This window comes from Pelophylax lessonae (genome assembly GCF_965119305.1).
Source record: "Pelophylax lessonae genome assembly, chromosome: 2".
NCBI classification, from domain to species: domain Eukaryota; kingdom Metazoa; phylum Chordata; class Amphibia; order Anura; family Ranidae; genus Pelophylax; species Pelophylax lessonae.
In genome coordinates, this window is record NC_138769.1 from 211658547 (window position 1) to 211672478 (window position 13932).

Consider the following 13932-nt stretch of genomic DNA (forward strand, 5'->3'; position numbering starts at 1 on the left):
TTTTTCTGTAATGTGAACAAATGACCTGTCTATTAGTTGGGGCTAAATATATGCATGCATCATACATACTGGGGGGGGGGGGTACAACTGGGGAATCAATGGTGGAGAAGACTCTGGGGGTTCCGGTAGATCATTTGCAGCCTTTTCCAAAGCGAGCAAATTCCTTTCTTGTATTAACTACTTGCTGAACAGCCTCCGTAGTTTCACTGCGGTGGGTCGAATCTGTTACGCGAAACGATGTACCGGTACGTCGCTTCGTGTTACAGATAGTGGATACAGATAGTAACAGATAGTGGGGGCGTGACGATTCAGCAGACGTCTGCCTGGCACCCATGATCGCTCCCCATGGAGACAGAACGGTGGTCTGCCAATGTAAACATGGTAGACCGCTGTTCTGCCAGTGATGAACACAGGGATCCTATGTTCCTCCTATTTAGGAACACAGGTCTCTGTGTTAATCCAGTGAGTACAACCCCCACACAGTTAGAAAACACCCCCTAGGGACACACTTAACTCTTTGATCGTCCCTGGTGTTAACCCCTTCCCTGCCAGTGTCAGTACAGTAACAGTGCATATTTTTAGCACTGATTACTGTAGTAATGTCACTGGTCCCCTCAAAAGTGCCAGTTAGATGTCCGATCTGGGGTATATGTATAAGGGCTATGGCGCTACTCTGGGTAATGGTAGGTGAAAATAAGTTATACCCAACTCCAATGTAAATGGAAAGAAATATAAGACTGGAGCTGAGATGTGTGCTTTGTATACCTTATTGTTAAATCCACATAATGCAGTACATATATCTAGCAACCAATAAATAAATACAATACATGAATCCAATACATAAACCAATAAATAAATAACCAGTGCTGGGTGATACATTCATAAGTGGGTTGGTCAATAACTGTACCAACTTGAAAGTGTCTAGGTGCACATATTAATTGATGCAGTGAAAATGTAAATGGTAATATATCCACAAATATAGTGCAGAAATGCAGATGAAGTGCAAAAATACAAACAATAGTGCCAAACGTAAAGTGCTATGTGCAAAAGATTTATATATATATATATATATATATATATATATATATATAAACCAGTAACTGTGTTATGCAATATGGACAAGGTGCTATGCGCAAGAGGAAATTCCCATAAATAAATATAGTCCAATATTATGGTAGTGATATGCTGTGCCTTTAACTTGTGCCTGAAGGTATGCTAAGGTACTTGGTGCTTTTTTGGATTCTTGCTGTGCTCAATACGGTGCTCTGCTCCCCTAATGGTGTTGTACTCACCGCAATTCTTTCCCCATAAAGGGGTAACCAGCCTTGAGCAGCAAGTGGATCCCTGGATAATCCTGCGTATTCCTCTGGACGCTTAGAATAGGTAATCTACACCTCCTCTCCTTAGGGGCACTGGGGTTTATAAACCGGAGCCTGGTGGCTGGGTTCCCTTAGGTTTCAATCAAGCGTTATCCCATATGGAAAAAGTAATGGACATTCCATAGTGTAATACTGTGTGAACTATTTATTAAATAAAAATGTATCCACTCACAATTACAGCTGTATACGGCAAGCAAAACAAGTAACGGCATCCGTGCCGGATTTCCGGATCCCGGATGCGTTCCACGGGCCGAAACCACACTACCAGAAATTATGAAATGACGCACTGTTCCCGCCATACGCGTTTCATCAGACTGACGTCATCAGGTGTCCGATCTGTCTGCTGCAATCACCGCCATTACTAGTAAAAAATGTATAAATAAATATGACATAAATCTCTCCCCTTGTTTGTAGAGACAATAACTTTTGTGCAAACCAATCAATATACACTTATTGGGATTTATTTTTACCAAAAATATGTAGCAGATATCATATTGGCCTAAATTATTGAAAAAAAATAGATTTTTTAATGTTTTATAACAGAAAGTAAAACATATTGTTTTTTTTTTTCTTTTTCAGAATTGTGGCTCTTTTTTTTGTTTATAGCGCAAAAAATAAAAACCACAGAGGTAATCAAATCCCACCAAAAGAAAGCTCTATTTGTGGGAAAAAAAGTACATCAATTTTATTTGGGTACAGCGTCACACTACCCATGCAATTGTCAATTAAAGCAGTGCTGTATCGCAAAAAATGGCCTGGTCATTAAGGGGGTAAAATCTTCCGGGCCTTAAGTGGTTAAGAGAGGTAAAAATTTCAGAGAGATATCATTTTGCCCCTGTACAAATCATTAGTAAGACCTCATCTGGAATATGCAGTTCAGTTTTGGGCTCCAGTTTACAAATGGCACTTTTCCGCTGCAAGTACCGGCTCGGCTCCACTCGGCCATGCTTGGCTCTGTTTGGTTTTCCACTGCATGGTACTGCATGGTATGGTGTTGGAACGGTTCAGTACGGTTTGCTTTTCCACTAAAGTAAAGTGGGTGGGATAACAACGATTCTCTGACCAATCAGTGGCTAGCAGTGACAAACAGTCAAGGCTGCATGCAAAGGATTGTGGGATATGGTACCGGTACAGCCCTCTTGGAACCACAACCGAGGTGGTACTGTTTAAGCGAGCCGTACCGTTCGGTTCCATGCAGTGGAAAAGTGCCGTCGTACCATACCGAACCGTTCCGACACTGTACCATGCCGTACCGTGCAGTGGAAAAGCGTAAAAGCGGGCCGAACCGTTCGGTTCCATGCAGTGGAAAAGCGCCAAAAAAGGATATCGGGGAATTGGAGAAAGTGCAGAGAAGGGCAACCAAACTGATAAGAGGCATGGAGGAGCTCAGCTATGAAGGTAGATTAGAGGAACTGAATGTATTCTCTCCTGAGAAGAGGAGATTAATGGAGTTGTAAAGCCACAAGGTTTTTTTTTTGGTTTTTTTTTTTTAACCTTAATGCATTCTATGTATTAAGATAAAAAACCTTCTGTGTGCAGTAGCCCCCCTAAAACTTACCTGAGGTCCTTTTCTGTCCAGTGATGTCCACGAGTATCTCACCTGTCCGAGATTCTTCCTGCTGATTGGCTGAGACACAGCAGCGGCACCATTGGCATCAAAGTCATCTGGCCAATCAGGAGAGAGAGGGGGCAGGGCCAGGTCGTGGCTCCATGTCTGAATGGACACAGGAAGCTGTTACTCGGCTCGGGTGCCCCCATAGCCTGCTGCAAGCTGTGGGGGCACTGAACAGGAGGGAGGGGGCAAGGATCACAGAAAAGGGACCAGAAAGGGGGGGGGGATCTGGGCTGCTCTGTGCAAATTCACTTCAACTGGTAAGTATAACGTGTTTGTTATTTTTATAGGAAAAAAAAAAAGAGATTTTACAATTGTTTTAAGGGGGATATGATCAACATGTATAAATACATAAGGGGTCCATATAGTGAACTTGGTGTTGAGTTTTTAACTTTAAGATCATCACAGAGGACAATTGAGCACTCTTTACGTCTAGAGGAAAAGATATTTTATCTCCAAATACAGAAAGGCTTCTTTACAGTAAGAGCTGTTAATAATGTGGAATAGACTCCCTCAAGATCTGGTTCTATTCAGCTCAGTAAATTGCTTTAAAAAAAGCCTGGATTCTTTCTTAAATGTACATTATATAACTGGATACTAACATTTAGAGGTACAGTTGATCCAGGGAATATGTGATTGCCGCTTGAGGGATCAGTTAGGATTTTTTTTCCCCTGCTGGAGCAAATTAATTGTAACTACTGTAGTTTACTACTAGAATACATTAGAAGCATTTAAAAAAAAAATGTATTTATTAAATTAAATAACAGTGACATTCTACCATTAAATAGAGTTCATGGTTAACAAGTAGGAGGTCCATAGAACCCCTTACCAGCATAAGTAATGAAATAAGCAATGTTTTACATGTTCTTATTGAAAAATATAGATGCAAAATTGGTAGAAAAAGCCATACTGCTCCTCGTATAGAGTGGAAAAAATATTTCTTTTTTCCAACCAGTTGTCAATTTTTATACAAAAAAAGGTCTAAGGAGTATTTTACAATTGGTAGCAAAGTGAAGAATCCAAAAGGAAACATTGGTGAATTGTGCTTTACCAATATGGGAATTGCTATTTACTTTTATGAATGGTGGGAGGCCATCAAAAAATGCATGGTATGGCATCTCTGGCTGTTTTCCTTGACAAATGCAAAAACAGGTAATATACTGTTGTTATTTTAAAGCATATGGGTTGTCAGATTAAAAAAAAAAAAAAAAGACCTAAATTTATTCAGGGATAGAATAAAAATAAGAAAAATATTTTTTTTTAATTAGAACCTCAAACTGTGTTTATATGCGCTAGCAATCAAAAGGGGAGTGTCATAAGCCAGTCAACATTGTGAATCTTAAATATGGAGCTTGCTGACTGAAGTACAAAACACAGAGATGACCTCATCAATAAGTCTGTTCTTTTACTCTACAGACCTAGCTTTGACCATACTGTAATACATTGATCACAGTGGAAAAAACTAAAGGATCAGGACTTGGCTATGGTTTAAAAAAAAAAAAAAAACTGGTTGAGCTGGAGAACAGAAATCCTTTAGCAAATAACACTTAAAACATATGTATATTTATCAAGCTGTTTGCTTACAGATACACTTTAAAACTTAAATTTCCAAGCCACAGATTTTATTTCCATTTTTTAATCAATTTTATAGTGGACACAATTGATCCTCTAGATCAGGGTTGTCAAACTCAATTTCATCACGGGATGCATCAGCATTATGGTTGCCCTCAAAGGGCCGGTTATATCTGTAGAATGAATTAGATGTCCACAGTACCCCATGCCCCCTTACACCCTTACATGAGATGTCAAAAGCCCCCCCCCCCCACCATCAGAAGTCAAGAGTCACCCACCCTTCCTTACATCACAATGCACCCACTTACCTTGTGCTGCTGCCAGATAGAAGATGTGGGTGGATCTGGAAAGAAGTGCAGGGTCTGGGGGAGAACTAGAGGAGGGCTGGAGCCAGCTTCCAGATTCTCCTGAATGCTGAGACCAGGGAAGGCAAAGGCAAGGTGGTGTTGAGGCTGCACAGAGAGGTACAGGATCTATAGGAGGAGTTCTGTCCTGCTCTCTGCTGTGGACTGCTGAGAAGGGGGGTGATCAAAGACGAGCCTTTCTGCAGCTGCACAGAGGAGGCAGGATCTGGCAAAGGAGTTCTGTCCTCTTTGCTGCTGACTACAGAGACAAGGTGGGGTGCTGCAGCTGCAGGAGAGGAGCGAGGGCCACATAAAATGGCCTGGGGGGCTGCATTTGTGTTTGACACCTGTGCTCTATATATAATAGCACGATGATACTTCAAATATCACTGACATGTTGTTCAGATCTAGAAAATGTTATTCTTTAGGCCTCATGCACACTAAGCATCAAAAACACATTTGACTTTTTTTTAGTCTTTAAATGCCCCTAGGTCTCTGTCTCTAAATGCTCTATGTTAGCCTATGTGTCCATGGCGTTCATTCCATTGCATTCCATTGACCAGAATCTGGCCAATGGACTGAATGAATGCCCAAGTGCTTGACACTCCTAACCTCGGTTACAAAACTTAAGCATGTTTTTAAAGCTGCTTTTTCCTCCCTCTGGAGCATGGCGGCCAGAGGATGAAAAAAAAACGTCCAGTGGAGGGAAAAAAAATGTCCATTGTGCATAAGTCCTTATGTTGAAATAAATAAGGTTTCTGCAGATTGAAAGGTCTTGGTTTGTGGATTTTGTAAGTGATCCATGTGCAAGTAGTTTAGAACCAGAAGTACAGCAGTGCAGTAATGTACCATTCAATGCATTCAACCATGGATAGACTAAAATTCCCAGTAACCTGTGTTCAGTCTTTTGTGGTATGAGAGAATGGGAAGTACTGTAATTGAGGATGTTGTACTGTGTAAGGGGAAGTTTACAAGGTTGTGTATCTAGTCATGTACAGTAGATTAAGCACAATTTAAAATGTGGAGTTGCTTAATAGCTGTGGTGAGGGTTTAATATATTAATAAAGTGTCTCTTTCATTTGTAATAGTCTAAGCTCCTGATCCATCAAGCAGTAGTTTCAAAAGTGGCATATCAAGAATATCTCTACATGTGATAATGTTGCTTGATTCATCAAAGATGGAAGTGTCTCGCATAATTATCACTATACATTTTTAATCTATACAATTTAACTTGGCCTTGCTAAACAATTAGTTGGTGGGTTTGGGGATCTTTTGAAGAATAAACAGGCTACAGTGCCTTAAAAAATGTTTTCATTCCCCTTGAAATTTTCCACATTTTTTCATGTTACAACCAAAAATGTAAATGTATTTTATTGGGAATTTATATGATAGAGCAACACAAAATGGCACACGATTGTGAAGTGGAAGGAAAATGATAAATTGTTTTAAAAATATTTTTAGAAAATATCTGAAAAGTGTGGTGTGCATTTATATTCAGCCCCCCTGGGTCAATACTTTGTAGAATCACCTTTTGCTGCAATTACAACTGCAAGTCTTTTTGGGTATGTCTCTACCAGCTTTGCACATCTAGAGAGTGACATTTTTTGCTCATTCTTCTTTGCAAAATAGCTCAAGCTCTTTTAGATTGGATTGAGAGCATCCATGAACAGCAATTTTCAAGTCTTACTACAGATTCTCAATTGGATTTAGGTCTGGACTTTGACTGGGCCATTCTAACACATGAATATGCTTTGATCTAAACTATTCTATTGTAGCTCTGAGTGTATGTTTAGGGTTGTTGTCCTGATGGAAGATGAACCTCTGCCCCAGTCTCAAGTCTTTTGCAGACTCTAACAGGTTTTCTTCCAAGATTGCCCTGTATTTGGCTCTATCTTCCCATCAACTCGGACCAGCTTCCCTGTCCCTGCTTAAGAAAAGCATCCCCACAACATGATGCAGCAACCACCATGTTTCACAGTGGGGATGGTGTGTTCAGGGTATTGTGCAGTGTTAGTTTTCCGCCACACGTAGCATTTTGCTTTTAGGCCAAAAAGTTCAATTTTGATCTCATCTGACCAGAGCAACTTCTTCCACATGTTTGCTGTGTCCCCCACATGCCTCCTCACAAACTGCACATGGGACTTCTTATAGCTTTCTTTCAACAATAGCTTTATTCTTGCCACTTTTCCATAAAGACCTGATTTATGGAGTGCACATCTAATAGTTGTCCTGTGGACAGATTCTCCCACCTGAGCTGTGGATGTCCAGAATTACCATGGGCCTCTTGGCTGCTCCCCTGATTAATGCTCTCCTTGCCCAGCCTATCAGTTTAGGTGGACGGCCATGTCTTGGTGGGTTTGCAGTTGTGCCATATTCTTTCCATTTTCGCAACAGTGAGATGTTCAAAGCTTGAGATATTTTTTTTATAACCGAACCCTGCTTTAAACTTCTCCACAACTTTATCCCTGACCTGTCTGGTGTGTTCCTTGGCCTTCATGATGCTGTTTGTTCACTAAAGTTCTCTAACAAACCTCTGAGAGCTTCACAGAACAGCTGTATTTATACTGAGATTAAATTGCACACAGGTGGATTCTATTTACTAATTAAGTGACTTCTGAAGGAAATTGATTCCATTAGATTTTAGTTAGAGGTATCAGATATTTATTTGTAAACAAAAAATTAAAACCATTTATCATTTTCCTTCCACTTCACAATTTTGTTTTGGTCTATCACATAAAATCCCAATAATATATATGTACGTTTTTGATTGTAACATGACAAAATGTGAAAAATTTAAAGGGGTATGAATACTTTTTCAAGGCACTGTAAAGAGTAAATACTAAATCAGAAAACAGATCCAGCTCTCTTTCAGGAATAATCCTAGTAACTCACCCTAGAAAGAATTCAACTTTCCTAACTTCAGATATACTGTATACTAAGGGCCCTATCTAGAAATCCGGGGGTATGGTCTTACCACAAACTTGCTGATGCCAATGAAAAACCACACATTTAGTTTGGCACCTGTAGATATCTTATAATGATGCCTGAACCTTGACCACACCCTACTCTTAGGCTTACTGAGCCTCTGGTGACTCATTATGTTACGGATAGTCTTGGACCCTGCGCAAAACTTTCCCTTCTTCATCCTATGGTCCTGGTTTTCCTTCACCTTACCCCTCATCCTCTTGTCCTAGTCTCACTCCTCTCCCTTGCTCCCCTTCCTAATGTCCTATCCTCCTCAAACTTATGAACCACTTTTCCTTTCTCTTATCATGCCCCCCCCCTTTTTTTTTTCTCTTACTTGCTCTCTAGCCTTCTCATGCCTTCTCATGCAGTTCCCCTCCTCTTTCTTCAAATGTGATCATTTCCACCGGTGAGGAGCAGGCCCTTCTGGTCAGGGCTACTACCTAGTCAATAAATAACATTTTTCTTGTTTAACGGGCTTCTGATCTCTGCCTTATGGTCCTGTTACCTTTTAACTACATTTGATTTTTTTGCTTAACCTGTGTGGGCAGCTGAAGCCAGAGCATCCTCTTCGGTGTCCTCTTCGGTGACGTCGGAGTCCTATAATGCCCTGCTCGTCACTTCCGGTGCAGGCCTATCATTCCCTGCTGAACAGCTTCTGGGCATGCCCAGAAGCTGTGCAGGGATGACGCGCCTGCTCCGGAAGTGACGAGCAGGGCATTATAGGACTCCGACGTCACCGAAGAGGACACCGAAGAGGAGGCTCTGGCTTCAGCTGCCCACACCTGAGATGGCAGCGCTGGACAAGACATTTTCAAGGTAAGTATTTCTTCTAAAAGGTAAGTGAAACAGGGGACAGTTCAGAGGCTATTGTTGCTTAAATGCACTAGCCCTGACTGTCCCGGGGGTATTTCTATCTAAAAAAAATTTCTAGGGTGAAACTCCGCTTTAAAAACCTTAATAAATTTTTAGTAAAAAAAAGACAATTATGAAGCACGGCATTGTGCTTTACAAATGTGCATTGTGCTCCACTTGGATTTCAAACTAAATGGAGCTCTGTTCAAACAAATGAGTGAAGAAAGTTAGGAGTCTTCAGTCACATAACCTGTCAAAGTCATGTGGCCTGTCTCTCCTCCAATCACTGCAGCCTTAGGCAGAGAGAAGTCCATTGATGCACCACAGACTCCATGCCATGGCCTTCATTTTATGAATGATGTGAACGATGCAGGCCACAGTATAGAGAAAACACTGCAGTATCATGCAAGGGTATCTGCTCTGCTCTTTAAATAAGCCCCTTAAACATCATTTTTTTTTTAACCTTGTTTCTTTGCAGTGTTACTACTAAATGAAAGATATACTTAATGTTTATGCTTGATAATGTGCATATTATAAGAGCATAATATACATCAGAAATAGTTATTATATTTATGAAAGCATAATTTAAAAATGATGCATATATACTTTTAAGTATAGCATTTAATAGCAAATGCTAATATAGTTGTTTTTTATGTTTGCTTTCTTTCAGGCCAAGTATGTTATCAGTGCTATACCACCAGTTCTAACAACCAAAATCCATTTCAATCCAGAGTTGCCAGCCACTAGAAATCAGTTAATACAGAGACTTCCCATGGGATCTGTTATAAAAACCATGATGTACTACAAGGAAGCATTTTGGAGAAAAATGGGTAAACAGTCAATTAAAAAGTCTAGTTTTGGGTTAGCTAAAGGCAAGAATATTTTTTCTAACATTAGTTTATATTCGGTTTTATAGATTTAGATTTAAAAAGTCTTAAAAGCTGAAATCTAAACAACATTTAATCTGTCCGTATCATCATAAAAAACAAAAAATGAAACATGTTTAACATTCAGCTAGCACAAACATCTAAATTGGTCTTGTTATCAATCTCTTGTAATCCGCTGCACTCTGAGCCAATAGTGTCTCTACTGCTTAGCACAGTGCTGTAATTTTATTATTATAAATATGCCTATTGCAAGCAGAATATTGTGATGACTCAATCAATGTCTTGCGTCCAGAAGCCACAGAGATGGTATTGTGTAACTACAGTGCAGACTGTAAGGAGGACACACATGTGACTGTGCTGTCTGATGTGGGGTTCCTGAAATGCAAGACTGCCTGAGTTACAAATATTTTAGAAGATAAAACTGTTCTAAACAAAATGACAATCGCCCCAACCTATAACTAATATTTGGAATAAGGTGCACTTGGAGGGATGTCACGATCAGGAGTTTTGCTTGAAGTCCAGTGGCTATAGCGGTGGAAGGATCCAGCAGGATAAATCCATGAGCAGATTTTCCTGGCAGGTGACGTGGGCTCACCCAAGGTGTTAGGTCTAAGCACTAACTGGACTTCACCAGAGCTTCTGATGGTGGAGCTGCATGCTAGTGCCAGCTCGCTGCCCTCAGCATTGCCCCACCAGGAGATGGGCAAGCCAGGGTGCTGTAGCATGTAGGGATCAAGCAGAAGCATAGTTGGTAAACAAGCCAAAAGTCAATAATAAGTGGTTGCAGGTTGAGATCAAGTGGAAGCCTAGTCGAGGAACAAGCCAAAGGTCGGTAACTCGTGGTTGCAGCTTGAGATCAAGTGGAAGCGTAGTCAGGGGACAAGCCAAAGGTCGGTTACAAATAGTAATACGGTATAGACAGCAGCAGGAGCATAACGAGCAAGATATTGGCTGGAGAAGAGCACAGTAATCTGGCAAACAGGAAATGCAAAGGCATGGTTTAAAGAGGAAGTTAATGGGAGGAGCAAGGGTTCTTGGTTCACCAGAAACAAGATAGAAAGTATGTTTGTCTAAGTGATCAGGCAGGGAGCTGTCCAGCCTCTCAGGTGGCTCAGGAAGAAGATCTACTGCCAGATGCAGTAGAGGTTTTGGGTTCAGATCCAGGTCCTGAAAAGGCGCTTTGCACATAGCAAACATCATTATTATTATTATAATACAGGTGTTATATAGCGTCAACAGTTTACGTAGAGCTTTAGAACATAAGGGCAGACAGTACAATTAGAATACAATTTAATACAGTAGGAATCAGAGGGCCCTGTTTGTTAGAGCTTACAATCTAAGATAATAGAAAATAAAATGTTTTTCCCAGCACACTTTCCAGCTAGCCAGCAAAAATAAATTGCACTCTCTAACAACTTGCATTAAAAACAGAGGTTTTAGAGCCGGTTCACACTATTACGACTTGCCAGGCGACTTGGTCAGCCTGGCAAGTCGCGCACCATCGGGTCCATTGAGTAGTACAGGACCGGTTCTAATAGGAGTGACACAAGTCGCTCCGACATAGAAAAAGGGTCCTGTACTACTTCAGAGCGACTTGCATAGACATTCATTATATAAAATCCGTGCAAGTCGCGCTGAATTCGCGGTGCACGCGACTTCACAGGTCACCCCGGAAGTCGGAGCGACCTAATGTGAACGGGGACTCAGTTGCACAATATTTGTAAATATATGATGAAGCTGCACTGCCTCATCAAGTCAAGTCTTTGAGTGCCTCCATGTTGGAGCATATATAGCAATGAATAAATTATGGGCAGATATGCTTGAAGACAGCCCATTCCTCCCTAAAGGCACAGGGATATATTTGGATTTCCAAATGGCAGATAAAGGTGTCCAAAAAGTCCTCTTGTCAATTCCAGCAAGCTAAACAAAAATGGCAACTGCCCAAATGTATTTCTAGCTTTTAGAATAAAGTAAAACAGTTCACATATATCTCTCTTTCAACTCTTGGCTTTTAACCTGAAGTATTGCTTTAAATGTCAACTGTACCTTTATTACAAGTTGTCCATTAAAGTATGCCCCACTCCACTCAAAGAGCATCCCACATTGTCCAATACTTAGCTTCAACCCCATTTCAGCAAACTAGACTGTGCAGCTCTGCCAGGAGCCACACAGACTTTGTTCTAGAAGCATCCTGCCATGTCCTCTTATTTGTGCGCATGTGCGCTGCATCCCAGTTAAATTCCTATAGAAGGCTGGAGAAAGGATAACTGGAAACTATCATGAGTACTGAGAATGCTTTTGGAGGAAAGGCTGTGGGGCTCCATGCATGGTCGCACAGTGAAGATCATTGGAAATGGGACTAAGGTAAGTATTGGATCTGGTAGGCTGCTTTTGGAAAGGTGAGGGCATGCCTTAAAAAACAAAGTGTACCAAAGTTACAGTTTTCTTGTAGGGAATGCTCAGGTAGCTGTTAGTAAAAATAGGTAATTTTTACCATTTTAAAGTTTCTAGTATACCATTATATTGTGGTTAAAAATGGATGGGAAGTAGAAAATATATCATTTTGATTTTGCCATGGTATAATAAGCCAAATATTTAGCAGTTATTTAAATGAATCAGCAAAAGAAAATAAAAACTATCAGGCATTCCCTAAAAATAAAGGCATGCCTCATGTGCTTTAAAGTGCCCTATTTGCATATTTTAACAAGTGAGTTTGTGCTAATGTTCTACTGTTTAACCACTTATAGAAGGTAAAAGTGATCCATTTCTATAAATGTTTTTTTGATATATGGCATTCTTTCCTCTAAGATTACTGTGGTGCCATGTTCGTTGAGGATGAAAACACTCCTGTTGAGATTGCACTAGATGACACCAAACCTGATGGTTCCTGCCCAGCCATCATGGGGTAAGAAAAGGTTATCTGTTTGATTTATTCCCTCATTCTGGCTGACTGTAGCCCATGTTTCTACTGTTTGGTTGATACCCGTGAGGTTCCTCTCATCCCCCTGCCTCTTCCCATACGGTACGGTAGAATTGGGTACTGTTCCCTTTTAGTATAACAATTGGTTGGTTTCGCCTCCCCACCTAGGCACAGTGTGCTCCCTATATGGGGTGCCGATGGGTTGGCGATGCCAATCACTACTCTCTCGTGACCACCCATTTTACCGCCCTTGTCTACTAACCCTCACGATTTGTTGTAGTTACAGTTATTGGTCATGCTCTGTTACCGAGCTCTGTTTACACTACTTCGCATTATTCTGTATGTCAAACGTTGTTACTCACTTGCATTATTCAATAAAATACTTGAAACAGAAAAGGTTATCTGTCCTACCAAGAGCTAGAACAGCTACTATCTATCTATCTTAGTCAAGCATTACACTTAGGGCCCTTTTACACTGAGGAGTTTGGGGTGGTGGGGTTGTGCTAGGAGGGGGGATTTGGTGGGGTTGTGCTAGGAGGGGAACACGCAAAAAAGCGTGTACTCTAAGATGCACCTCCTCAGATTGGTGTGCCCCGGGATTGTGTTCAATTCTAAAGGGTGCCTTGCCTGGAAGAAGGTAAAAACCACTGCTATAAAGTATGCAAAAAAGTAATCCATTTTTTTGAAGCCCAATTACCCACAGGACTCTGTCTTCCCAGCAGTATTTTTCTTTGCTGATGTTTTTTGGCTTGGAGCAGGACTTGCTTTAGGTCCTTTTGGTCTTTGGTCTTTTCTGGGGGTTTCTTGACCTTGGATGATGTAAACAACAGTGCTGATGAAATGACATTTGTGATGTTCTTTTTATTAAAACGTTATGAGTTCAGGTCACTATACTCAGGGAGTAGGTTCATGGCATCCTGTACTCACACTCTATCCTCAATCTTCTGGGCTGAGTTGCATATATATTACTTTTGCTTCATAAAGGCATACAAAGGTTTTAGATTGGATTGAATTTGAAGACTAATTGCATAATTTTTTTCTCATCGTCTGTTTTATTTTTTGCAGCTTTATTTTATCCAGGAGGGCCACTGCATTGACAAATCTTACCAAGGAAGAGAGGTAGTATTATTTTAGTTGGTCCTGTAAAATATTTGGCTGACTTGTACTGTATATAGCTTTTAATATAAATTAGCAGGGCAGCTGATGATCACTGATCTTTCCAAATAAGATTCAGAGAGATAGTCTAGACCTGGGATCCTCAAACTAACGGCCCTCCAGCTGTTGCGGAACTACACATCCCATGAGGCATTGTAGAACTCTGACATTTACAGACATGACTAGGCATGATGGGAATTGTTGTTCCTGAACAACTGGGGGGCCATAGTTTGAAGACCCCTGG

General features: G+C 40.7%; 1 protein-coding gene across 1 annotated transcript in view; it reads left to right on the plus strand.

The window, feature by feature from the left end:
- Positions 1-13932, plus strand: part of LOC309547666 (amine oxidase [flavin-containing] A-like) — a 223767-nt gene that overhangs the window by 132563 nt on the left and 77272 nt on the right. The window contains exons 8-10 of the mRNA XM_082247561.1: positions 9397-9556; positions 12422-12518; positions 13599-13652. Of these exons, the coding sequence (XP_082103687.1) occupies positions 9397-9556; positions 12422-12518; positions 13599-13652 (311 nt within the window). The remainder of the gene's footprint in view (positions 1-9396; positions 9557-12421; positions 12519-13598; positions 13653-13932) is intronic.